Source organism: Rana temporaria, chromosome 11, assembly GCF_905171775.1.
Source record: "Rana temporaria chromosome 11, aRanTem1.1, whole genome shotgun sequence".
Classification (NCBI taxonomy): Eukaryota; Metazoa; Chordata; class Amphibia; order Anura; family Ranidae; genus Rana; species Rana temporaria.
The window spans coordinates 125,266,979-125,294,822 of NC_053499.1; the positions used below are offsets into that span (position 1 = coordinate 125,266,979).

General features: G+C 42.1%; 1 protein-coding gene across 1 annotated transcript; it reads left to right on the top strand.

Annotated features, from left to right (window-relative positions):
• Positions 1-18,082: 18,082 nt before the first annotated feature.
• GPHA2 (glycoprotein hormone subunit alpha 2) lies at positions 18,083-24,690 on the top strand. Its single transcript, XM_040327884.1, has 3 exons — positions 18,083-18,181; positions 20,856-21,040; positions 24,224-24,690. Exons 1-3 carry the CDS (start codon positions 18,085-18,087, stop codon positions 24,323-24,325), a joined length of 384 nt encoding a protein of 127 aa, XP_040183818.1. The 5' UTR covers positions 18,083-18,084; the 3' UTR covers positions 24,326-24,690.
• Positions 24,691-27,844: the final 3,154 nt, after the last annotated feature.

Sequence of the window (27,844 nt, forward strand, 5' to 3'; positions counted from 1 at the left end):
GTCGTGAGCTGGAGCATGCGCACTGGGCTCTTTTTCCGCCTGGCGCATGCGCAGTTCGATCGGCGCGGGGGCGCGCTTAATTTGAATACAAGCCACCCCGTTTGAATTACGCACCCATATGCCGGGCCATTTACATTACGCCGCCGCAAATTATGGAGCAAGTGTTTGGGGAATACGGCACTTGCTCCTGTAAGTAGTGGCGGCGTAGTGTAAATAGCTTACGCGACGCCGCCGCAGGATGTACGGGAATCTGGCCCACTGATTTTAGTAATAACCTGACCTTAAATAACAGTATTCTATTCTATTCCATCCCAGAGCAAGAGGTCCCGGGCCACATCAGAGGGCTCCCCAGGGCCACTGGTCGGGCATCCCTATTCTAAGCTATGTTGCCACTAGTGCTCAGTATTAATTTGATTGGCACTCCTGCAATATCCTTCCATCCATAGAACAGAGACAAGTGCAATGCCCTTAAAATTTTAACTGCTGAACAGATGAAATATAGATAATAACAGGCAGCCTATTAAACACATCAGTCACATAAATGTAATATTGTACATGCACGGAATAACAGATAATAACTGCAGCACGTACCCAATACTAAAATGTAACCATTGTTATCTGTGCTAGAGAGACCGTGAAGCAGATGCATGAAGAGAACTTTTTGTACAGATTCAGTCTTCTGTACATTATCAAAGTGACTGCTTGAGAGCAGACAAAAACTGTTCTTTATTAGAAAAAAAAGAGGCATGTACACTTCACCCCTACAATGAGCTGATCTTCCATGTGATTAATTCATTGTTCATATTAAAAGTTATGCTTGTTTTGCCTCACAAAGCATTAGGGTGAACATACAGGAGATAATTAAATGTGCATTGACAGAAACCTGCATTGAGAGAACATAAAGATTTGGTTGTCATGCTGATCCAGTAGCTTTTGTACCTTAAGGGCCCTTTCACCAGTGGCGGCTGGTGCTCAAATTGTTTTTGGGGGGCGCAAACAAACAAACAAAAAAAAAAACATCAATTGCAGCTACTGTGCCCATCAAACGCAGCCACTGTGCCCATCAATTGTCGCCACTAGGGATGTCCCGATACCGAGAATTTCCCAGAGTACTTGTACTCAGGGGAAAATGCTCTGATGCCTCACCCGATACCTGGGCAGGCAGGGGAGTTGCAAGTCTTCTCCCCCCTGTGCTGTCTTTTCCCCCGTGCTGTCTTTTCCCCCTGCTGTCTTTTTCCCTGCTGTCTTTTCCCCGTGTTGTCTTTTCCCTGTGTTGTCTTTTCCCCCTGCTGTCTTTTTCCCTGCTGTCTTTTCCCCCGTGTTGTCTTTTCCCAGTGTTGTCTTTTCCCCGTGTTGTCTTTTCCCCCTGCTGTCTTTTCCCCCTGCTGTCTTTTCCCCCTGTGTTGTCTTTTCCCCCGTGTTGTCTTTTCCCCGTGTTGTCTTTTCCCCGTGTTGTCTTTTACCCCTGCTCTCTTTTCCCCTGTGCTGTCTTCTCCCGTCCGTGCCGTCTTCTCCCCTGTCCGTGCAGTCTTCTCCCCCCGTCGGTGCAGTCTTCTCCCCCCGTCCGTGCAGTCTTCTCCCCCCATCCGTGCAGTCTTCTCCCCCCATCCGTGCAGTCTTCTCCCCACGTCCGTGCAGTCTTCTCCCCCCCGTCCGTGCAGTCTTCTCACCCCGTCCGTGCAGTCGTCTCCCTCCATCCGTGCAGTCTTCTCCCCCCGTCCGTGCAGTCTTCTCCCCCCGTCCGTGCAGTCTTCTCCCCCCGTCCGTGCAGTCTTCTCCCCCCGTCCGTGCAGTCTTCTCACCCCGTCCGTGCAGTCGTCTCCCTCCATCCGTGCAGTCTTCTCCCCCCGTCCGTGCAGTCTTCTCCCCCCATCCGTGCAGTCTTCTCCCCCCATCCGTGCAGTCTTCTCCCCACGTCCGTGCAGTCTTCTCCCCCCGTCCGTGCAGTCCTCTCCCCTGTCCGTGCAGTCTTCTCCCCCAGTCTGTGCCGCTTTCCCCCCTTAATTTTTCAGGATGGAGAGCGGAGGTAGGAGCCGCTAAATCCGGCTCCTACCTTTTCCGAATGAAAAGAGTCCGTGATCACTGACTCTGTCCATTCACATAACTGAAAACCGTAACCTGTGTTTACGATGCTTCCGTTTATGAATGGAGAGGAGCTTCTCTCCATTCTTAGCTGAGGCTGCTGAGAAAGGGACTGGGGAATCTGTGTCCTTAGTCCCTTTCTCTGTCTTAAAGGGGAGATGTCAGAGGTCTGTTAAGACCCCTGATATTTCTCCAAAGACCCCCAACAGGGCTGATTAAAAAAATAAATAAATTGCAATAATTTTTTTTTTTTAAATAAATAAAAATAAAATGTAAATTAAAAAAAAAAACACTGACAATCCACTCCTTAAAAAAACAAAAACAAAATCACTGTAAAAAGAAATTGTAAAAAAAAAATACTGCCACTGTCACATGACATTAAAAAAAGTATCCGTAATCGGTATCGGTGAGTACTTGAAAAAAAGTATCGGTACTTGTACTCGGTCTCAAAAAAGTGGTATCGGGACAACCCTAGTCGCCACTGTGCCATCAATTGTCACCACTGTGCCATCAATTGTCACCACTGTGCCATGCCATCAAACACAGCCACTGTGCCATTCCATCAAACGCAGCCACTGTACCATCAATTATCGCCACTGTGCCCATAAATTGTCGCCACTGTACCATGCCATCAATTGTCGCCACTGTACCATCAATTGTCGCAAATGTGCCATGCCATCAATTGTCGCCACTGTGCCCATCAATTGTCGCCACTGTGCCATGCCATCAATTGTCGCCACTGTGCCATGCCATCAATTGTCTCCACTGTGCCCATCAATTGCCGCCAGTTTGCCCTGTAAAATGCCAGCAGATTGCCCCCTCAAATACCACCAGATTGCCCCCGCCCAGCACTTACCTTTCTTGGGTCAGCCATCCTCCCTCCACGCTCCCTCCATGTCTTCTCCCGCCCTCGATGTCGCTTCAGGGCGGGAGAAGACTGATTGGCTGACATGCATGTCAGTGTTAACCAGGGAACGCACACCCTGTGTAACTATTTGGAAGCTGATTAGAGCCCACAGGCTGGCTCTGATATTTTTATAGGGGTATGAGTGAGCATAGAGGGATTCAGACACCACATCCCAGTTAACATTAGATACAACAGAGAAGGGCAAGAGGTCACAGGCCTCGGGATTTTAAAGGTGTCAAGTAGTGGAATAACCACATAAACGATCAGTACAAACCAATAAAAAAAATAGACATTTTTTATTACAAAAATGTTAAATAAAGACATGAGACAGTACATATTCAGAGCCTACTTAATCCTAAACAGGTACATAAGAAGCCAATACTCTCTACATGTTTCGTTCCGGGTGAAGCTTCTTCAGGAGATGATTGAATGGCGTTTATTATGTACTGGAAGTAAAGACAGAATATGAGTGCTCATGTAAATACTTGAGGAACATATATATGTAGTTTTCATTTACAAAGAAAGAATTCAATGACAAATGATTTAACAAGAAACAAATCAATCAAGAAAAAATAACATAATTATAGATTATTACATATATAGCATATGTGATAAAATACAATAGCTGAAAACCATGATTAGTCTTACCAGGTAACGAAAATAGGAGAACTGAATTTATTTAAAATATACATATGGAGGAAATGTACGATAAGATGCGCCACAGAAAATCCCCTAACAATCCCCTGAAAGAAAAGGGGTGCCTCACAAACCCTGCAGATGAGAAAATAGGGGTGGGTAAAATATATAATGAATCCCTTGTTAAGGAGATGTATTGTGCATAGCACTGGGTAAACAGAAGTTACCTTAAACTGTCATATGTGGTTGAATCAATATTTGATGTTGATATAATCTGTATGATGATCCAAATCCTGGATCCTATTCATACAGCAACACTTCAAAACAGCCAAAGGGTAACTGCAGTGTTTGTCCACAATCAGAGTGGCGAGTGAAAACCTATAATGGCAAAAATATAAAATGTAGAACTATAAACCATCAGAAAAAGGGTCTCTGCAGAAACCGCTGCGGCTCAAATTGAAGGTGGGTAGAAAAACATATCAACAAAGGCCTGGGGAATGCCCAGGAAAAAACCAAGTCTACTTACCGACCAGCTTGCAGACAACCAAATAACCTGTCTACCAGTATGCGGTTAGTGGCACACCGTTTGCCACGCCTCCCTTCTCTGAAAGCGTCCACCACGTGGCGGTGACTACATACGCATTTGGGATGAGTTCAAACCGACGTTTGTACCTGCTACTTTCTGTCATTCCTGTGCAGCATGAGTAGAGATCACGTCGCTTATGCTCCATCTCTGGAAGTTATCTTTGGACTGCCCTTATAGGTATGTTTTTCTACCCACCTTCAATTTGAGCCGCAGCGGTTTCTGCAGAGACCCTTTTCCTGATGGTTTATAGTTCTACATTTAATATTTTTGCCATTATAGGTCCTCACTCGCCACTCTGATTGTGGACAAACACTGCAATTACCCTTTGGCTGTTTTGAATTTTAGCTGTTTGAATAGGATCCAGGATTTGGATCATCATACAGATTATATCAACATCAAATATTGATTCAACCACATATGACAATTTAAGGTAACTTCTGTTTACCCAGTGCTATGCACAATACAATCTCCTTAACAAGGGATTCATCATATATTTTACCTACCCCTCTTTTTCTCATCTGCAGGGTTTGTGAGGCACCCCTTTTCTTTCAGGGAATTTTTGGGGGATTTTCTGTGGCGCATCTTATCGTACATTTCCTCTATATGTATATTTTAAATAAATTCAGTTCTCATATTTTTGTTACCTGGTAAGGCTCTAATCATGGTTTTCAGCTATTGTATTTTATCACATATGCTATATATGTAATAATCTATAATTGTGTCCTTTTTTCTTGATTGATTTGTTTCTTGTTAAATCATTTGTCATTGAATTCTTTCTTTGTAAATTAAAACTACATATATATGTTCCTCAAGTATTTACATGAGCACTCATATTCTGTCTTTACTTCTAGTACATAATAAACGCCATTCAATCATCTCCTGAAGAAGCTCCATCCCGAGCGAAACATGTTGAGAGTATTGGCTTCTTATGTACCTGTTTAGGATTAAGTAGGCTCTCTGAATATGTACTCTCTCATGTCTTTATTTAACATTTTTGTAATAAACAATTTAATTTTTTTTTATTGGTTTGCACTGATCGTTTATGTGGTTATTCCACTACTTGACACCTTTAAAATCCTGAGGCCGTCGGAATTTTGTGTGATGCAACACAAGTTTGAGCCAAAAAAAAAATCCACAGTTTTCTTGTCGGAATTTCCAATCGTGTGTACGCGGCATAAAAAATGTAAAACACAGTGAGGGAATTTATCAAAACTGGTGCAGTCAGAATTTGGAACAGCTGTGCATGGCAACCAATCAGCTTCTATCTTTTAGCTTGTTCAGCTTTTAAAAATGAAAGTTATGAGCTGCTTGGTTGCCATGCACAGCTGTCCCAAATTCTGTCTGCTCTAGTTGATAAATTCCCCTAAGGGCTAAGCAGGCAGGTCCTGTATGCTGAGCCACTTTTTGCTGCATCTGCATCCACCAGAGAGCTTCACCTATAGAAGTGGGTGCACAGATCCGAATGCAGACACTGTGCATTTATATACATGCATCTCTTCCTGTCTGCATGTCAAATTTGACTTTGACTGGACTGCCTGCACAGGGATGCACAGAACACCAAGTATCCCCATGCTGTACACGGACACAACACTGGGCATGGATGCATATGCTCCATGTAAATGAGGCCTCATTGTCATGTGTACCAGATAGCAGGAAAGAGGAGATTTTGGGTAATTTAATTTTAATTTAGTATGGAAAAAAAGAAATTATGAATCATACTTACCTAGGTAGATGCTGCATCTGTCCCCCACCGGCTCTAATGCTGAGAACCGAGTAATCAAACAGTGCCGATCACTCAGTTCTCAGTGCTCACTAAGCAGAGAGCTGGTGGCTGTCAGTCTCTGGCTCTGCCCCCCCCCGGTGCTCACTTAAACACTGAGCTGTGGAAGGGGCGGGAGGGGATGGCTTAGGTTCTCAGCGGCCTCCTCTGCACCCACCCTCCTAGTCCAGGTCCTCCTCTGCTAGTCCAAGGCCTCCTTTACAGCCCACCCCAAAATAAGAGCCTCCTCTGCACCCTGCTCTCTGGATCCAGATCCTTTATAAACCCCACTTTTGAAGTCCATGGCCTCCTCTACATCCCCCAGTCCAGGGCCTCAATTGTACTCCTATCCTTGTTCAGGGCCTCCTCTGCACCCGCAAACAACGGCCTCCTGTGTACTTCCCTCTTAGTCCAGCGCCTCCTCTGCACCCCCCTTACTCCAGCACCTCCCCATCCAGGGCTTCACCTGCACCCCCAAGCCCAGAACCTCCTCTGCATCCACCAATTCCAGGGTCTCCTCTGCACCCTCCAAGTCAGGGCCTCCTCTGCACCCCTCAGAACCTGCTCTGCACACCCCCAGGTCAGGGCCTCCTCTGCACCCCCCATCCCCTCAGAACCTGCTCTGCACACCCCCAGGTCAGGGCCTCCTCTGCACCCCCCAGCCCAGGGTCTCCTGCGCACTCCCCAGCCCAAGACCTCCTCCGCTCCCCCTATCAGTCCAGGGCCTCCACTGCACCCTCCAGTCCAGGGCCTCCTCTAACCCCCTCAGACCAGGACTTTCACTGAACCCCCAGTCCAGGGCCTCCTCTGCACCCCCCTCCCCCCAGTCCAGGGCCTCCTCTGCACCTCCCCAGTCCAGGGCCTTCTTTGAAGTCTCCCCTTTTCTGGGATGCCTCAGAAAGAAAAGACAGGCTGTTTTGGCACTAGGCAGGAATAGAAGGGAGACCTGTCTGTCTATTACACTTGATCGGGTGGCAATGACACCTTTAGAGCAGCGTTTCCCAGTGTGGGTGGGGGTGGCACCCCCCTAGATGCGTCACCCGGGGTAAGCGCCCCCCTGCCCCCCCTAGTTTCGGCCCTGCATGCAAAATAAAGAATACACCTCAGGAACAATGATAGAAATTAATTTATTTTATGCAATTAAGTACTGTCCGTGATACTTTTTTTATTTGCACTGCCATACAATTTTTCAGGACAAGCTTTTGGGGTATGTTCCCTCCTTCAAGGTCCAAGCAGTACTGATTCACAAAAGTTTTAGAAGAATGTTAAAAAAAGCGACAATCTCTTAGGGAAAAAACAAAAAACAAACACACACACACACAAATGTACACAGCAATGGTAATAAAACAAGCTTAGTTCGTGAGAGAGAGAAGACAGAGGGAGAGCTGTAGACTGTGGGGGAATGACCGTTACAGAGGGGGTCAGAAACTGTTGGATAATGAGTGAGAAAACCCATATCAAAATTCAAACCATTATTTTTTGTGTTAAATAGAACTATCAATCTTAGTTCAAAGTTTTCCTTTCCTGAATAATTTAGAAATTGTCTTTAAGAACCAAGACATTGAGGTCTTCCATAGTGTGGTCCACAGGTGTGCAGAAACAATCTTCTTTATGTTTTTGCCAATATCGCAGGGAGGTGGTGAGGAGGCAAAACAATGCCTCCTTACTGCTTGTAAAATACTCTCCAAAGAGGGATCTGAATATGGATCACTCTTCAGGAAGCAATACTAGTGTAAACTAGCCCTTAAACAGCAGTAGAGAACACATCTCTGTGAGCAAAGAAAAGGTCAAAGAAAAGAAAAATCTTTTAATCCATCTGAATTGCACAGAGCATCACATTTTGCACTTTCTCTTTTTACTTTTGATGAGTTTATTGAATTGTCACTTTGTGTAGTGTATTTTTCTACATAAAAATCTTACTATATTGAAAAAAAAAAAAAAAAATTGTTTTCTGCCTTAATATCCACCCTAAGGTCTCTTGCACGTGATACTTCTGTATAGCATGTACTTTTTTTATGTATGTATTTGCACGCATTTTCACGCATATGCTTTTGCGCAATTTTCGCACAAATTTGCGCACACGCCTGGAAACGTATTCCTGTGTTATTGTTCTGCACAATATGTGAATAGACATTTGCGCACATTTGTGCACAATCGCGTGTATTTGCGTGCATGAGGCATAAATTGCTGACCAAAAATGCAGATTTTTCTCTTTTTTTTTACTGAAGAATGCACAGCGATTGTTTACACACCTGTGTGCATAGGCACATTACAATTAATAGGCTGTATTTTAGCTCAGTAAAAAAAATAAAAAAAGCTGTACTGCGCTTTTTCAAGCTGCAGTGTGCAAGAGGCCTTAATCACATTGCTAATTGCATATTGTACTTGTTTGTAGCCTAAAAACTATAATTTTGTAACTTATGGAAATGCCAGTAAAAACGTGGCTGTGCCAGTAAATTTTTGGTGTCGTTTCAGTATATTTTAATCTGGTAGGTTGGAAACACTTCCGTAATAAAAATTTTATAATCTATTTTTTACAGCAAGACGTTATCAAATAACTTATTTCTTCATCTTTATTACATAAATGTTAATACAGTAGTTATTGTTAGAAGATGTGCATATTGGAGGTACTGTAGGCATTCCATGAAAACATATGATGCCTGATCTTAGCCACGTATGGCACAACAATCACATTCAGGTTTTAGCCCCACATGGTAATTTTTTGTGTCTCTTCTGGTTTTCTTTCATCATTGCATCAGTGTGTACTGTGTGTGAATATGTTCTTATCAATGGAAAAACAAAGCTTTAATCACATTAAAAAGCATATCTGATTATTTTCTAAACTTTGGAATACGGTAACAGAATGATGTATTCCGATGGGCATTGTCCTGAACAGGAAGAAAGACTACTACCAATGACACAGGCATTTGGGATTTGTTGCTCATCATATTTTATCCCATAACAAGTTTAATCTCCTCCCTGGATTGCAAGAGTCGATTTGTATATATCCAACAAAAGAAATTCCCTTTGGTTATCACAATTGACCCTAAATAAATGACACAACAGGAAGTGGAAAATATGATGTTCTGTGTAATTCAGCAGGATTAACAGATTTCTGACCTATTCTCTTTTATTCATGAAACGTGTTTCCTTTTGATGTTCAAAAAGTTTGTACGTCAACATCTAAATCCCACTTGCATTCTGCAGAGGATCATCATTTATTGTTTCATGGTTTACTCATAGGAGAATATACTTTGCCTTGTGGCAGATCTAATTCAATTCCACTGAAAACGTGTTGAGCCACTACGGTAGGGGACAAATAATTCACAATTTGTCAAAAATAGTTAAAATCTATTAAACCGACCTATACTAGATGCTGACACTGTATGTATTTTGTACCGGTCGACAGCCGTACTGTCTTTTGTACTTGAAAATAAAGGAATTATAAAAAAAAAATCTATTAAACCTTTTACCAGATTTTAATATTTATACGGAATGCAGTGATTGAAAAGATGATTACTTTCCCAATTTTAAACTTGAATGGCGGGTAGGTAGAAAATAAACAATTTAGACACAGATAGACTCAATTGAATTTAAAGTATATGTAAACCTAATCTTTAAAATTGTATCTAAGAATTAACACATTCATTTAATATTAAAATAATTTATAATATATTTACATTTTCAGCCTACAATGAAGTATTACCTCATTACCTTGTGATCCTGCCATGAAGGTCCTTGTTCGGGCACTGCCTGTTCTAGGATGACAGCACTCTGTCCTTGTCTCCTATTTGTGCTCTTTTGCCTTGACACTTGGGTTTGTGGAGACTAAAGCCCCATACACACTATTAGATTTTCTGCAGATTTTCTGTCTTCAGATTTACCAAAACCATATAATATGAGGTCAAACCTTAAGCGTTTCAATTTGTATGCAATCAGGCAGGCCCTTGTACTACATGGTTTTGGTAAATCTGAAGACAAAAATCTGCAGAAAATCGAATAGTGTGTATGGGGTCTGAGGCTGGGTTCACACTGATACTACACGCAGGGCCGCCATCAGGGGGGTACAGGCAGTACACATGTAAGGGGCCCTGAGGTCCCCAGGGCCTCAGATGGCAACCCCCTTTTTTTTATACATTTTTAAAAAACGGCCCAGGGATCCCCAGGGGCCCAGAGGTCACTGGATGGCTACCCCCTTTTTTTTTAATATATATATATATTTTTTGTAAGGGGCCCAGAGGTCTCCAGGGCAACCCCCCCCTTTTTTTTGGTTCGTCAGCACCCAAAGCCCCCCGGCCTCAATTCAATTTGCGGCGGCAGCAACCCTGCTTCTCAATTAGCGGCGGCACCCCCCGCTTCTCAATTTGAGACTAAAGCTGTGTAAGGGGCCCCATAATTCCTGATGGCGGCCCTGACTACATGACAGTCATACGACTTTCATCCTACTTTGCTCTGCGACATCAGTCCTACATCTGTCCTACATTGGTCTGACATCCATCCGACTTCAATGAACAGGATACTACTTTGGTCCAACTTTATGATAGTCTGACTTGTCCTTTGACCAATGAAAACAATCCCAGTGTGAGATAAATACCTTTTACTGCTGCTGTAATCACCATGTCAGATGTCAAAAGTCGGATGGTAAGGACAAGGATCCTACTTTGATCCGACTTCAATGATATTCAATGGGCTGAAGTAGGACCAAAGTCGGACCAAAGTAGTACAGGGAGCATTTTCAAAGTCGGACCGACTTGTGTCGGACCAGTTAAGACGGCTCACATAGGGAAACATTGATTTTCACACGTCATGCGACATGAGCTCCCAATGTCGGAGCCTTTGTCGTACCAGTGTGAACCCAGCCTGAAACCTCGATGTGATTGTTGGCAGGGGATGGTCTATTGACAGACTGTTGTCCTAAAATCTGACCGTTAAGCCTCGTACACACGACCGAGAAACTCGACGGGCGAAACACATCGTTTTGCTTGTCGAGTTCCTTGTTAGGCTGTCGAGGATCTTGGCTAGCCAAATTTCTCCATTCCCGTTGAGGAAAAAGAAGACATGCTCTCTTTTTGGCTCGACGGGATCCTCGACAGTTTCCTTGTCGAAAAATGTACACACGACCGGTTTCCTCTGCAAAAAAAAAAAACAGCAAGTTTCTTGCTGGTTTTTGCCGAGAAACTCGGTCGTGTGTACGAGGCCTCAGTCAAAGACTGTTGAACTATCCCTTTGATTGTTTCATATAAACATTACCTAATCACAAAAAAGAACAACAATCAAAGTAAACAAAAATTGGAAAATTAGCAATGTGTCATTAAGTATTCATAAAGTCTGAAGTGCATGAGTCCCAAATGTATCCAAAGTCCACCAATTAGTGAGTGTAGTTCTTCTCAAATCACACCACCCTGGTACCAGCCACCAAAGATTCACACAGCCGCTTACCAGAAACTTATGAGCAATATTATGAGAGGCTTATCTGAGCAATTTATTTAATGGAAACTCGATCAGGGTAGCCTGGAAGTGTGGAGTGTTATGCCAGGGATTGATTACCATCACCATCCATCCACTGGGGTTTTGTCCCCTAAGCGCTGTTAGACCTCTTTGTGTTTTGAGATCTACGTTTCTGGTAAGCCACTGTGTGGATCTTTGGTGACTGGTTTGAGAAGAACTACCGTCAATAATTGGTGGACTTTGGATACATTTGGGATTCATGCAGTTGGGACTTCATGAATGCTCAATGATACATTAATATGAGGATTGCTAACTTTACAATTTTTATTCACTTTTATTGCCGTTCTTTATTTTTGTGATTGGGTAATTTTTTTAATGAGCCACTTAAAGGGACAGCACAACATATTTTTGTTACTAGGGTATATTTACAGTCATGGCCAAAAATATTGGCACCCCTGCATTCCTGTCAGATAATGCACCACAAAGTGTTGCAATTACAAATGTTTAAACATTCTCAAGTTTATTTATTTTGTTTGTATTGGTATAACAAAAAAAAGTGGAGGAACAAAAGTCCAAAATCTGACACATTCCACGCAAAACTTATTAGCACCTTCTCAAAATTGTAATAAATAATTGCATTTCAAGTCTGTGATGCTCCTGTAATTTGTAATTAAACTCACTTGTATCAATTTACGGGTGCTGACAATATCGAAATCATACCGGCAACCAGTTAAAATGGTGAAAAATGTTCTCAACGTTACTGTGTCTCTGTGCGCCACACGGAGCATGGAGAAAATGAGCAGCAAAGAATTTCTGAGGATTTGAGAACAAAAATTGTGGGAAAGCATGGACAATCTCAAGGTTACAAGTACATCTTCAGAGATCTTAATGTTCCTGTGTGAACTGTGTGCAACATTGTCAAGAAGTTTACAGCCCCATGGAACTTAGCTAATCTCCCTGGACATGGACGAAAGGGAAAAATTGATCAAAGATTGCAATGAAGGATTGTTCAAATTGTGGATAAAGAACCTCGATCAACTTCCAGACAAATTTAGGCTGACCTTCAGGCACAGGGTCAGCTTGCATTATATGTCGCCAGCTGAATGAAAAGGGACACTATGGTAGGAGAACCAGGAGGACCCCACTACTGGGACAGAAACATAAAAAAGTCACATTGACGTTTGCCAAAACATACCTGAGGAAGCCAAAATTCTTCTAGGAGAATGTGCGGTGGACAGACGAAACAAAATTACAGCTTTTTGGTAAAGCCGATCATTCTACTGTTTTCAGAAAAAGAAATGAAGCCTTTAAAGAAAATAATACAGTCCCTACAGTCAAACATGGTGGAGGTTCACTAATGTTTTGGGATTGCTCTGCTGCTTCAGGCACTGGATGTCTTAACCCTGTGCATGACATTATGAAATCTGAAGACTACAAAAGAATTCTGGGGTGCAATGTAGGGCCCAGTGTCAGAAAATTGGGTCAGCAGGACAATGACCCAAAGCACCCGTCAATAAGCACCCAGAAATGGTTTAAGACAATGCTCTGGAGAGTACTGAACTGGCCCAGCAATGAGTCCAGATCTAAATCCCACAGAGCACCTGTGGAGAGATCTCAAAACAGCAGTTGGGAAAAGGAACCCTTCATATCGAAGAGACCTGGAGCAGTTTGCGAAAGAAGAGTGGCCGAGAATTCCAGTAGAGAAGTGTAAGAAAATCATTGACGGTTACAGGAAGCCATTATTTTCAGTTATTTTTTCCAAGGGGTTTGCTGCCAAATATTAACCACATGCCGACCAGCCGCCATCGTTTTACGGCGGCAGGTCGGCTCCCCTGCGCGAGAGCACGTAATACAACGTCGGCTCTCGCGCAGGCCACTAGGGGCACGTGCGCGCGCCCCGACCCCGTGCATGTGCCCGGCGATCGCTCGTTACAGAGTGGGGATCGGGAGCTGTGTGTGTAAACACACAGCTCCCGGTCCTGTCATGGAGAAGATTGCTGGTCTTCTGTTCATACAATGTATGAACAGAAGATCAGTAATTTCCCCTAGTGAGGCCACCCCCCCTACAGTTAGAACACACCCAGGAAGCATACTTAACCCCTTCCCCACCCCCTAGCGTTAACCCTTTCACTGCCAGTGGCATTTTTAAAGTAATCCAATGCGTTTTTATAGCACTGATCGCTATAAAAATGCCAATGGTCCCAAAAATGTGTCAAAAGTGTCCGAAGTGTCCGCCATAATGTCGCAGTACCGAAAAAAATCGCTGATCGCCGCCATTACTAGTAAAAAAAAATATTAATAAAAATGCCATAAAAATACCCCCTATTTTGTAAACGCTATAGCTTTTGCGTAAACCAATCAATAAACGCTTATTGCGATTTTTTTTTTTATGAAAAATATGTAGAAGAATACGTATCGGCCTAAACTGAGGAAAAAAAAGTTTATTTTATATATTTTTGGGGGATATTTATAATAGCAAAAAGTAAAAAATATTATTTTTTTTCAAAATTGTCGCTCTATTTTTGTTTATAGAGCAAAAAATAAAAACCGCAGAGGTGATCAAATACCACCAAAAGAAAGCTCTATTTGTGGGAAAAAAAGGATGCCAATTTTGTTTGGGAGCCACGTCGCACGACCGCGCAATTGTCAGTTAAAGCGATGCAGTGCCGAATCGCAAAAAGTGCTCTGGTCTTTGACCAGCAATATGGTCTGGGGGTTAACTGGTTAAACTGAGGGTGCCAATAATTTTGTCGAGTCCATTTTTTTTGTTGTTTTGAGTGGAATGTGTCCGATTTGGCTTTTTGTTTCTCCACTTTTTTTTGTGTCATACCAATACAAAGAAAAGAAATAGACATGAGAATGCCTAAACATTTGTAATTATACCAATTTTCTAGGCGAAGTGGTGCATTATCTGACAAATATAGGAGTGCCAATATTTTTGGCCATGACTGTATATCTTTGTTTAAATATTGGTGAGTGCTGCTGTCAAGTTTTATGATTGTAGTGCACTTAGCTTGGGTGAACCAATTGGCCAACTGCCTGCCCACAATGTACTGGTACATCGCTGCCTACTCCTGGGTTTAGGGTGCACGCATGCGTGTCCCCCATCCTGCACCTGCTGAGATTGTACACAGCAGGAGCCTGTCAGCAAGGTCCGGCCAATGATTCATGGCTGGGACCCACTGATGGGTTGTGTGCAATCACAGCCCAGAGCTCTGTGTTAATACAGAACTCTGTACAGAGGGAGTGATCTATCAGTTTCTCATCCCTGCAAAGCATATGCAGCATCATGGCAACTTCAGGTTAAAGAGAGGCTAAGATGGTAGCTTCCTTGACTGTAAAGAATTTAGTTCTGATTTAAGAATATAAATATAATAAAAAAAACGAGCATTTCATTTGTGCTGCTTCTGCTTTAAAGCAGAGCTCCACCCAAAAGTGGAACTTCCGCTATAAGCACTCCTCACCCCCTTACATGCCACATTTGGCATGTAATTTTTCTTGGGGGGGGGGAGTGGGGGCTTCGGTAGGAGTGCGACTTCCTGTCCCACTTCCTACATCCACCTACGGCCGCCTAGGCAACTCCTCCCCTCGCCTTAGGCGGCCCCTCCCTCTAGGCCAGTGGTTCTCAACCTTTCTAGTGCCGTGACCCCTTGATAAAATTTCACAAGTTGTGGGGACCCCTAACAGTAAAAAAAAATTTGCAACGTGGGTTGTCAGCACCCAAGGCAAGACAAGTAATTTGCGCCCCTAACCCACGGACATTTAGCGCTCCCCGAGTCCCTTCCACTCGTACAGTATTAAAACCCCTTATTATTTTAGGATGTAATACTCTCTATGTTCGCCTTTCTTTCCCTTTTGTTTCTCTCTATGCTAATTTCTTGGGGGGGGGGGGGTGGGATCAGTGGCAGTGCTGGGGGGAGTTCTGATCAGCCAACTTGATCAAGGTCATCTGCTGATCTGAGAACTGTAGTGGGGACTTTTAATGGCAACTATAAGCACAGGTAGTGTTATTCACTGTCTCCGGCTTCACTGTGTCTTCCGACTTGTGGTGTCTTGTAGCAGTGACACCTATGCCGAAATCAGGAGAAAGGGTCTCCTCCAGCCCCTCCCTCTTCACATTCCTCACCAGTCAGCTAACCTCTAATCTCTGCTCTCCAGCCATCCCATGAACTGAATGAGTGGCTGCGAAGAGGCTTGGTGGGTGACCCCGGGCTCCAGGAACAGCCCAGCTGGGCAGCCATGGGCTCCAGGAACAGCCCAACTGGGCAGCCGAGAAAAGGCTGAAAGAGCAGCCTAGGCTTCAGAAACAGCCCAGGATTCGGTGACCCCTTGCAAATCATCATTCGACCCCCAAGGGGGTCCCGAACCCCAGGTTGAGAACCACTGCTCTAGGCGATCTCCTGGGACATGTGACAGGTCCCAGGAGATCGCCTGTCCACTCCTAGAGCGCAGCATAACTCGTGCATGCGCAGTGCGTGCCCGGCCGTGAAGCCAAAAGCTGTCACGGCCGGGTGCCCACAGTGTGAATGGAGGCGCCGGCGGAGAGGAGTGACGCTCTGGGTGGCCACATCGCTGGACTTTGGAGCAGGTAAGTGTCTGTTTATTAAAAGTCATCAGCTACACTTTTTGTAGCTGCTGACTTTTATTAAACATACAAAGGCTGGAACTCTGCTTTAATACCATACTCCTAATTTGACATTTATTCTAGAGCAGCGGTAGTAGTGATGCATCATACAGTACGATGTTTTGTGGTACAGTGGTGATAAACAGAAGATCTTTCAATATTTTGGATCATTGGAAAGCCCCAAGGAAGGGATGGGTACTGTACAGGTGGGTGGTATTATAGAAATCAGGTGTGGATGGGTGTGTCAGTACATAGTACATATAGGTGTATATATTCCAAGTAGATGAAGAGAGGATTGTACTGAATAACTGGCATTCATTCTTACTCAGGTAAGATGCTGAAAAGCAGAACTTATTTTATTTTCGAGTTTAGCAATATGATTATCATTTCTAGGCAAACAAAAATACCCAAGTTTATATTTGATGACTTTTTAGTTTTGATAGAATATTATCCTTGAATATATTTTTATTTATAATACTCATTGGGGATGATTTACTAAACAAGCAGTGGCAGTTTATTTAGCTAAGTGAACATTTCCATTACTAAGCCCCCCGGTCACACCGAAGGCTTTGAAATCGTTGTACTTTGAAGCCGGAGGTCAATGCGATTTCAGGTGCAACGTGGCTAACACCTGTGCGACTTCATGCACAGATGTCTATGCAAATCGCACCTCAAATCACCAAAAATTGTGCAGGAATTTTTTTTTAATCGGTGGTCACCGCAAAGTCACACCAATTTGAACAGTTTCCATTGCCAAAAATAGGGTGCGACTCAGTATTGCCCAAACCTCCGTATTTTTGTGGCCAGTCTGTAAAAACGGGCACTTTTCCCCCCGTTCGTAAATCTCTGTGGTTGCGGGAATGTGGCAGTAAAAATAGCCGAGATCGGTTCGGCTTGGAATTACGCATGGGGATTGGAGGCAGGGGGTGATTGGAGGCAGGGGGTGATGGTGGCTGCGGTGGCGCTGCAGAGGGGGATGGAGGCAGGGGGAAATTGGAGGCAGGGGGTGTTTGGAGGCAGAGGGGGATGGTGGTACCGCAGAGGGTGGGGGATGGAGACAGGGGTTGTTGGTGGCACCGCAGGGGGGGATTGGAGGCAGGGGGTGATTGGAGGCAGGGGGCCTGGGGGAGATTGGAGGCAGGGGATGATTGGAGGCAGGGGGTGTTGGTGGCACCGCAGAGGGGAATGGAGGCAGAGGGTAATTGGAGGCAGGGGGCCTGGGGGAGATTGGAGGCAGGGGGTGTTGGTGGCACCGCAGAGGGGGAGGGTGGCATCGCAGAGGAGGAGGGTGGCATCGCAGAGGGTGGGGATAGAGACAGGGGTTGTTGGTGGCACCGCAGAGGGGGATGGAGGCAGGGGACGATGGAGGCAGGGGGTGATTGAAGGCAAGGGGCCTGGGGATGATTGGAGGCAGAGGGAGATTGGAGGCAGGGGGTGATTGAAGGCAGGGGGTGATTGGAGGCAGAAGGAGATTGGAGGGAGATTGGAGGCAGGGGAAGATTGTGGCACCACAGAGGGGGAAGAAGGCAGGGGGTGTTGGTGGCAGAGGGGAATGGAGGCAGGGGGTGATGTAACTAAATAATTTGCCCTTATTAAATCGAAAATAACAAAAATATGTTTTTTTACCTTAATATCTACCTTAAATCACATTCCTATTTGCCTAGCGTACTTGTTTGTAGCTTAAATACTGAAATTTGCACCTACAAATGTAATTTAGTAACTTTTGTGAAATGCCAGTAAAAATGTGGATGCGCCAGTAAATTTCGGGTGTCGTGCCAGTAAATTTCAATCTGGTAGGTTGGCAACACTGGTGCGACTTGTCATGCAATTTGAACCTGACAAGTCGCACTGGTGTGAATGGGGGCTAAGTGAGAATGTTTTGTAAATCAACCCTATTATGTGTTTTGTGGGCTTATAGTTTGCACAGGAGAAATAGCTCTAAGCCAGAATAAGTCACATTTAAGTTACATTTAGTGACTAGCGTAGTTAGGAATGATGACTATAGTAAACTGTTTTTTTTTTTCTTCTCCAATACAGCCATCATGTACTTGACATTTGCCCCTGTTATCCTAATCTTTGCTGCACTCACCCCAAAGACTCAGAGCTATGATGCCGCTACGCCAGGATGCCACATTCACCGTAAGTGAGCACTGGAGCCTAATGAGGTGCTGAGGAAACTCAGCAATATAGATACAGAAAAAAATGTAACTAGCAAAACTGCCAACAAGTAGAAAGGTATCTGTAGCCTGCCTGTTGAAGAATGCCATATTATAGCAAACATTTGTGAAATAACGATTAATGAGTAAACATTCAAAATAATTGCAAAATAACAAATTTTGGGGGTAAAATAACTCATTTGCTATAAGTAAATTACCCCCAAAATGTGTTATTATGCAATTATTTTGAATGTTTACTCATTAATTGTTATTTCACAAATTTTTGCTATAATATGGCATTATGGCACTTTGCAAGTGCAGTTGCTCCAAAGCTTAGTAAATGGGGGAAGCTCTGCTGACTTCCATCATTCAAGCATGTGTAAGCAGAAATGCTGTTATTTTGTTTTCCTTTCGTGTGGTTGGGTATTCCTTGTAAAGTGAAGCTTTGGGGTTGATTCTCGAAAGACAAATTGCCTGTGCACTTTCGAAATGTGCAGTTGCACTCATCAAGTGCAGTTGCTCCAGAGCATAGTTAATGAGTAGAAGCTCTGCTGACTTCCATCATCCAATCGTGTGCAAGCAAAAATATATTTTTTTTAAAACATTCCTTGCACACATTTGGGTTTTCTTTGCAAAGTGAAGCTTTACCTAATTTACTAAGCTCCAAAGAAACTGCACTTGCAGATTGCGTCTGCACTTTGTAAAATGCACAGTCTATTTGCCTTTAGTAAATCAACCCCTTTACTTCATTTACTAAGCTCTGGGGCAACTGTGCTTGTGCAATAGTGTTTTGTGGATTTAAATATGTTTAGTATATAATAATACAATAAATATCATTTTCTGCTCTTAGCTAAAAGATAAAAAAAAGTACAGTAAAATCTTGGATTGCGAGCATAATTTTTTCTGGAAATATGCTTGTAATCCAAAACACTTGTATATCAAATCAAATTTCCCCATAAGAAATAATGGAAACTCAAATTATTCGTTCCACAACCATTTATTCATAAGTCCTTCAGTTTCTAGTCCATATAAAAAGATGGTTGTGTAACCATAAAAGGTCCATCCACAAATGGAAGCCTCCACAAGGGGATTAGAAGCAAAATCCAGCAGGAGCTCCAGAGTATAAAAGAGAAGAGAGGCGCCTCTAATATGTTGCTAAATTTTGTACCTTCATTAAATGTAACCATATTGCTACACTTAGAGGCGCCTCTCTTCTCTTTTATACTCAGTTGTGACATAACGCTACTCTTATATCAAGACATTGCTTGTTTATCAAGTCCAAATTTATTAAAACATTTTGCTTATCTTGAAAAATGCTCTCAAACCAAGTTACTCTCAAACCAAGGTTTTACTGTAAATTGAGCAAGAAAAAATAAAAACTGAGCATCCTCAGAAATAGGGATGAGCCGAACACCCCTGCGTTTGGTTCGCACCAGGACCTTTGAACGGACCGAACGTTCGCTTGAACATTTAGAACCCCATTGATGTCAATGGGACTCGAACATTCAAATTAAAAAGTGCTAATTTTAAAGCCCCATATGCAAGTTATTGTCGGAAAACGTCTTTGAGAACCCGGGTCTTGCCCCAGGGAACATGTATTAATGGAAAAAAAGTTTTAAAAACTGTATTTTTTTCATGAGCAGTGATTTTAATGATGCAGCATCATTAAAAACACTGCTCCAGAAAAAACGACCATTTAAAAAAAGAAAAATTCCATTGATACATGTTCCCTGGGGCAAGACCCGGGTTCTCAAAAACGTTTTCACAGGTATACTATAGACACCCAGCAGGTACAATATTTAAAGGAATTTTTATTTTTATTTATTTTTTTATTTTTTATTTAAGCATCATGATGCTTAAATAAAAAATAAATATATGAAAAATTCCATTAAATATTGTACCTGCTAGGTGTCTATAGTATGCCTGTGTAGCTTTATGGTGCACACTGCAGAGGACACAGGCAATGCACCACATGAGAATACTGCAGCTAGCACAATCAACTACCTGCCAGTTAATTAGGAAGAACTGATCTAGCTAAGCTATACAGTGTATAAATATATGTACAACACCTGGGATGTATATATATCCTCTACACACTGTAACATTAACTGACTAACCTGCCTGCTCTATCTACCTAGAAAAAATGACACTCTCTCTCTCTGACTGATCTCTAACCAGTGCCGGAACACACTACACAAGGCCGACATGCAGGCGTCTTTTTATAGTGTGGGGCGTGTACTAAACCCCCTGAGCCATAATTGGCCAAAGCCACCCTGGCTTTGGCCAATTATGGCTCTCTGTACTGACGGCGCTATGCTTGGCCAATCATCGGCGCGCAATGCCGCTGTGAATTATGGGCCGTGCCGCGTCACTCGAATTTGGCGCGAACGACCCGTTTTGTTCGTATTTCGACGGACGATCGAACATATGATGTTCGATTCGAACATATGTTCGACTCAAACTCGAAGCTCATGCCTACTCAGAAAGATACAACTGCAAATGATCCAGAGGAAGGCAAAAAAACCACATAAAGATAGTCTAAATTGATCCAATAAAAATCCTTCCTGTTCCTCAAAAGCAATTGGATAACACCCTGGATCAACATTCAGTGATGTAATTTCTTCATAATTTGAACCTTTTTTTTCTCTCCCCTGCAGCATTCAATGTTACTATAAGAAGTGATCGTAAAGGGACCTGCAGAGGGACACACATTATAAATGCATGCGTCGGCCATTGTGAATCCAGTGCATTCCCGTCCAAGTATTCTGTTTTAGTGGCCAGCGGATTCAAACACAATATAACCTCAGTGTCACAGTGCTGCACCATCAGCAAAAGGCAGACGGTAAGTACATGTAACAATCAATTAAATATTTGCAATGAACTATGGGGAGCATTCATAACAATAATTTCAACAGTTTGCTACAAATCTGCAATTTTGGTATCGAATAATTCACATTAAAGAAAAACAAATACATGTATAAAATATATAGTGCACTAAAAGTGCCTGCTTTTCACCCTACACACATTTTTTCAATGATTCTTAATATGTTTTCTTTTGGTGTATTTGTGTGTTTTCCATTTTTTATTGTGCAAATGATTCCAAGAAAAATTATTACTAACACACTGAGGAGTTTTTCAGGCAGTTTAGCGCTAAAAATAGCGCCTAAATACCGCCTAAAAAAATCCTGCCCTGCAGTCTCAATGTGAAAGCCCGAGGGCTTTCACATTGGAGCGGTGTGCTAGCAGGACCGCTCCAAAAGTCCTGCTAGCAGCATCTTTGGAGCGGTGTGTTTACCACTCCTCCACCGCTCCTTCCCATTGAAGGCAATGGGAAACCACGGTAATACCACCGGCAATGCGCCTCTGCAGAGGCACATTGTGGGCGGTATTGACCCTTTTTCGGCAGCTAGCCGGGGTTAAAACCGCACCGTTAGTGGCCGAATACCGCCGCAATTACGCACCTTCCCCCCAAGTGTGAAAGTGGCCTAAAGGATGACAATAATCCAGGACGATAATCCCTCTGCTGACAATAGTAAACCTTTTTTGGGTTCAGTAATTACAAAAACACTGCACTTCTATTTATAGTACATTTATCATAGTTAAAACTAGAGCTTTTTTCTCAGGAACTCCTCCTTTCGGAGTCCTCTTTAGTTTCTGTACCCATACCCACCTCTGAGCTCCTTCGCTTGGTTCCACCTCCTACCCAACTCCCAATACCGCCCCTTTTATAGAATACAGAGCTCAAGTTTTATTTTGTCCTACTATGTGATTTTCATGAAATTTGTTATTGATAACAAGAAAGACAGTAAAATAGATCTGATGCAGTGAGCAACAATAGGCCCCACCCTAGCAACAATAGATCCCCCACACAACAATAGACTTCTGCTTCAGCAACAATGAACCCCTGCAACAAAATGCCACCCCAGAAATAATAATTCCCCAGCAACAGATCTCCCAACAATAAACCTCTCCCTCAACAGTAGATCCATTCTAGCAACAATTGATCCCCCCAGAAAATAAGACCCTCCACCAGGAACAATAGACCCCCCCCCACAAAAATAGATCCCAACCAGCAACCATAGATCCCCCAGCGCCCAGCATCAATAGACTATCCAGCACTTCTTTCAATTATGTACATTCATTGCTGGAGGTGGTGGAACTGTGTTCCCCCACGTTCTTGCTGAAAATAAAGCCCTGGTTAAAATGTCTAACCATTGGAAACAGCGCTGGAAACTGAAAGCAATATGTAAGCTTGGAGAACTAAATATACATTTTTCACTACATGCTTTTTATTATCTTAAAAATAGAAGGCTATAGACATGTGCATTCTTTTTCATCTGAGTGCATTTTCGTGCAATTTTCTGGGATTTTCGTGTTCATTTTAACTAACAATAACGAACGTGCAGAATCCAAAAGATCCGAAATAAAAAATGCTTTATTTTCGTTATCATTGCGACAACAGTTTGATATAGATAGAAGATTCGACATGACGGTGATCGTCATGTCACCCTGGTGGGTTTTACTTCCTCTTCTCTTCCCTGCAAAGTAAAAGCATAATGGGCTAGTATGCATTGCATACTAGCCCATTATGTGGCACTTACCTGCAAACGAAGCCCGCAATGTCCCCGTTGGTGGCTGCGCCCATCTTCAGCCTTCTACCTTCCGAGGCCATGGACTCCATCCCTGTGACTGGCCGGAACCACGTGACGTCACTCCCACGCATGTAGCAGCAGGACACTAATGAAATCAGCCCTCTGCTCTCTATTTCAGGAAGCATGTTCACAGGCCGCACTGTGCATTGGCTCAGAATACTCACACACCCTGGGGAGGTGTGACACCATCATATGGTTTTATAAAGAGTAGAACTGGATGGAATTATATTTTAAATTTAGCACAGACCAACCTTTAGTAAGGTCTTTGATGTCATATTATTTATTTAAGTACTTCTTAAATTATGTACTTTGAAAATATACTGTCCAACATGATTAATTGTTAAAACGCTAATGGTTTGCACAAGTACTTGGTAGGTGTAACGGAACCCCAAATGGGACAGGGGTTAAATCCGTTCACGATATTCCATTCCACCCAAGACAGCTTATCGACACTCCAACCAACAGGACCCAATCCATCCCATTTCCCAGAATAAGACGAGACACAGCTCTGTGCTTTCTGGTTTCAAAATGAAGACAACTTTAATGGTTAGCTTTCAGTCTTATATACAGTTTAAGTATGAAAGGAACAATCAAACTCTCCACCAACACCCTGGGGGGCTTCAATACACCTTCAGATGGCTAATTGCTAAACATTCTAGACATCTCAGCGCCGGGCTATAATTATCATGACCTAATCACTGCACATTCCTACATTAACAGAATTCAAACAAAACACCATCACACAATGATTTCTTCTCAATCCACATCTTTAGACAGACTTTCTGTCTCCGCATACAGCTTGACAGAAAGGTATTCACACCTCTGAGCATCAATAGGCTTTAAGCAGTGTTATCACACAATGAAAGGTCTTCCAGAAGCCTGACTGAATTAACAACTCACTAGCCAGGGCTAATCATAGAAATTAGTCACTTTTGACTGGTTGGGTCACAATTAACCAACAATTTGCAATATCTCCAATTGCAATATGAGCTATCAGTAATGTCCCCTGTCCTGTAATTTAGGATATAATTTCTCAGTCACCCTATGGCCCTATCAGACATAAGGTGACCCTAGACATAAGACTCCTTGGTGACGCCGGTACAGGAGTACCCCTTAGGTTCAGTTCTCTCAAGGTTCCAGCCCGAAACACACAAAACTTGCTAATAGGATGTTTGGTTTCCAGTCAAATTGATTCTGCTGTGTCTATCTATCTGTGTGTATGACTTGAATGGGAATACCACTATGAAAGTTGTTTTGGAATGAAAGGACTGATGTAAATGATCTTCATAATATGTAAATTGCTGTATCTTTGGTTTTCGCTATATATGAAAAAATAGCCTAAAACATGTCAATGTGATCCTGTCCTTTTCCAGGTGAAGGTTCGTCTGTTTTGTGGGGCATCTCGCTGGGAGGAAATCGACATTGGCTCTGCAGAATCTTGCCAATGTGATATGTGTAGTCTGGCCCGATATTAACTTATGTGCGCCACCGGAATCACCCAACCATATATACAGAGGCTTACAGTAATTGCACTATGCTTTAAAAACCTTTAAAAGTTGGGACCCTATGTACAATAAGCAGTCATCAACCAATGTAGCCATTGTACAGCTTTATCACATAGGTGCAATGTGATGGACACTTAGGTAAAGTCTGGTGCATGGAAAGGTGCATTTATTTTTATTGATACTCAAGGTGGAAATCGAGCTAAAACTGGTGCCTGGTGGCACCAATCCATAGGCCAGGAATTGATCAGAATTCTCATTTTAGATTAGTCCACCCAAAACTTAAGCTGGTCATACACTTGTTTTTAATTTATCTTTAGATTCACCTTCAACTATGTAGTGCAAGGGTCTGCCTGATTGCACACAAATTAAAAATGTTTAGGTTTGAACTCATATCACATGTTTTTGGTAAATTTTATGAAAAATTGTACAAGAAATTTGTATAATGTATGGCCAGCATTACATGTTTTTTTGCAGTTGATACTGGTGGGTTAAGTAGGTAACTATTTAAAGATCTGATAATTATTAGACATGTGCATTTGTTTTCATCCGAATGCATTTTCGTCCGAATTTCAGGTATTTTCGCTATCATTTTAACAAACGAAAACGAACGAACAGAATACAAAAACCGAAAGATCCGACATAAACAAATGCTTTATTTTCGTTTTCGTCGGTCGAATGTGCCTAACCTTAACTCTATTAGTCCAAGATTATTCTACATAGATTGAAAATATTCGACATTATAGAGAGAAAAGATTCAACATTATAGAGAGAAAAGATTCGACATTATAGAGAGAAAAGATTTGACATTATAGAGAGAAAAGATTCGACATTATAGAGAGAAAAGTTTCAACATTATAGAGAGAAAAGATTCAACATTATAGAGAGAAAAGATTCAACATTATAGAGAGAAAAGATCTCTGCTGGAATTGGGTGGGGGAAGTAAAATAAAAATATTGATGATGATGAATGTTATTGGCTGATTGTAACCAAAGAGGAGGAGCAGTAAAATAGCTAGAACTAACTTGACAATTCAACATGAACAACAAAGATTCGACAAAGGATCGAAAAACATACAAACGTCGAATCTGACATCAAAGGCTTATGGTGTCTGTTGATAGTTCTAAGAAGATTCGATGGAGCAGCTAAACTGTACGACGATGCAATCGTACATTTCTGGTCAAATGCTCGGCCCATAGGCTATAGAAAAATTCTAATGTTGGTTGACTAGTAATAATAATTAATAAATATAATTATTACTAGTGTCATACAACATTAGAATTCTACTATAGCTTGTAGGCGGAACATTCGACCGGAAAATAATGATTGCAGCGTCGTACAGTTTAGCTGCTCCATCGAATCTTCTTTGAACTTTCGACAGACAGTCAGACACCATAAGCCTTCAATGACAGATTCAACCTTAATTCGTTCGGATTTACGGACAAATGCAATTTCCAACGAAAAACTAAATAAATAAAAACAAATTTTGGAAGTAACTAAATACATTTATTTTTCGGACGAAAACGAAATTCCGAAACAAAATATTTCAGTGTGCACATGTCTAATAATTATTAGACACAAAGCAGATAAGTGAGTCAACAAACTAGTGTCTGTCTATGAAATTTTACTTAGTTATTTTAGTTGGCTGTACCCTTCAAAAATTACAAACAACCCCTAATTATTCCTTATGCGATTAACAAACAAAGTAAATATATTTTTATTTACTATGGACCCCAGCTTGAATTTTCTGTTTGGAACATTTATTAAAAATGAACACTGTGTCCCCGTTGTATACCCCTTTACCCCTTAATTTATAAGGCTTTCTAGTTATATTTATATAAAATATTCTATGTAAATTGTGATTCTGAGCAGGTTTGAAATTCAAGCACTGCTCTGAAATACATGTGCATTTTTTTTATATTTAATATTTATAATAAATTGTGTATGGTTTTGCTTTACCTTAAATATGTAATAAATGGAAAAAAAGTATCGTTCGTATTGAATTTATTGCTTTCCCTGCTCTTTCCAGGAAAAGAAAGCTTATGCCGCGTACACACGATCATTTTTCAGTATGAAAAAAATGTTGTTTTTCAGCATTTTGAAAAAACTACGTTTTCCCAACTTCATCATTAAAACGATGTTGCCTACACACCATCATTTTTAAAAAAATTATCTAGCAAAGCGCGGTGACGTACAACACGTACGACGGCACTATAAAGGGAAAGTTCCATTCGCCTTTGGGCTGCTTTAGCTGATTCCATGTTAGTAAAAGACGATTGGCGCTTTGTTGTCTGTTACAGCGTGATGAATGTGCTTACTCCATTAAGAAACGGTAGTTTTACCAGAACGAGCGCTCCCGTCTCATAATTTGCTTCTGAGCATGCGCAGGGTTTTTTCATCGTTTTAGCCCACACACGATCATTTTTTACAACCCGAAAAACGACATTGTTTAAAACGACGTTAAAAAATGCAGCATGTTCGAATACATTTTTTTGTCGTTTTTCAGAACCTGAAAAATGATGTGAAGCCCACACACGATCATTTTAAATGACGTTTTTGGAAAACAACGTTTTTTTTTTCATGCCGAAAAATGATCGTGTGTACGCGGCATAAGGCTTCATTCAGATGGGTGCTGACACCCATAGTCTGTAATTGAGTGCCCTGTTTATGCGGCTTCAGCCACCAGATGCTGCGTGCAGGCAGCCCATTCATATCTATTGCCGCATAAACAAGGCCCTTCTTTATGGTCCACAGTATAGGCATCAGCACCTGTTTGAATGAGGCCCCAGAGTTTTTCTCATTGTCCTTTAAGGTTTGCCTAGTTATGTCCAATTTGAAGGTGCAAGTACGTGTTTAGACTCAAAGGAGGACAAAGTCAACAATGGGCCCCAATAGTAGAACAATTTTTAGACCTCTTATTCACTTTTTCAACCACTGACCAAGCACAAACACTTATTCCCTTCGTAAAGAAAGCTAGATGTTACAAACCAGGAGCATGGTTATGCCGCGTACAGACGGTCGTTTTTTGTGATGAAAAAAAACGTTGTTTTTAAAAACGTCATTTAAAATGACCGTGTGTGGGGAAAACGTCGTTTTATGTCTTCTGAAAAACGACAAAATTTTTTTTGAACATGCTTGAATTTTTTGTGTCGTTTTTCAAAACGTCGTTTTTTGTGTCATTTTAAATGATAGTGTGTGGGCAAAACGACGTTTAAAACGACATTTTCTAAACCCACGCATGTTCAGAAGCAAGTTATAAAGCGAGCTTCAATGGAACAGAGTGCCGTCGTACGTGCTGAACGTAACCGCGCTTTGCTAGAGCATTTTGAAAAATGGTGTGTAGGCAACGTCGTTTTTGAAAATGAAGTTTCAAAAACGTCGTTTTATTTCATGATTTAAAACGTCGTTTTTTTTCATCACAAAAAACGACCGTCTGTACGCGGCATTAGGGAACCCTGAAGAATGCCTCCTGCTTTTTAACCTGCTATAGAG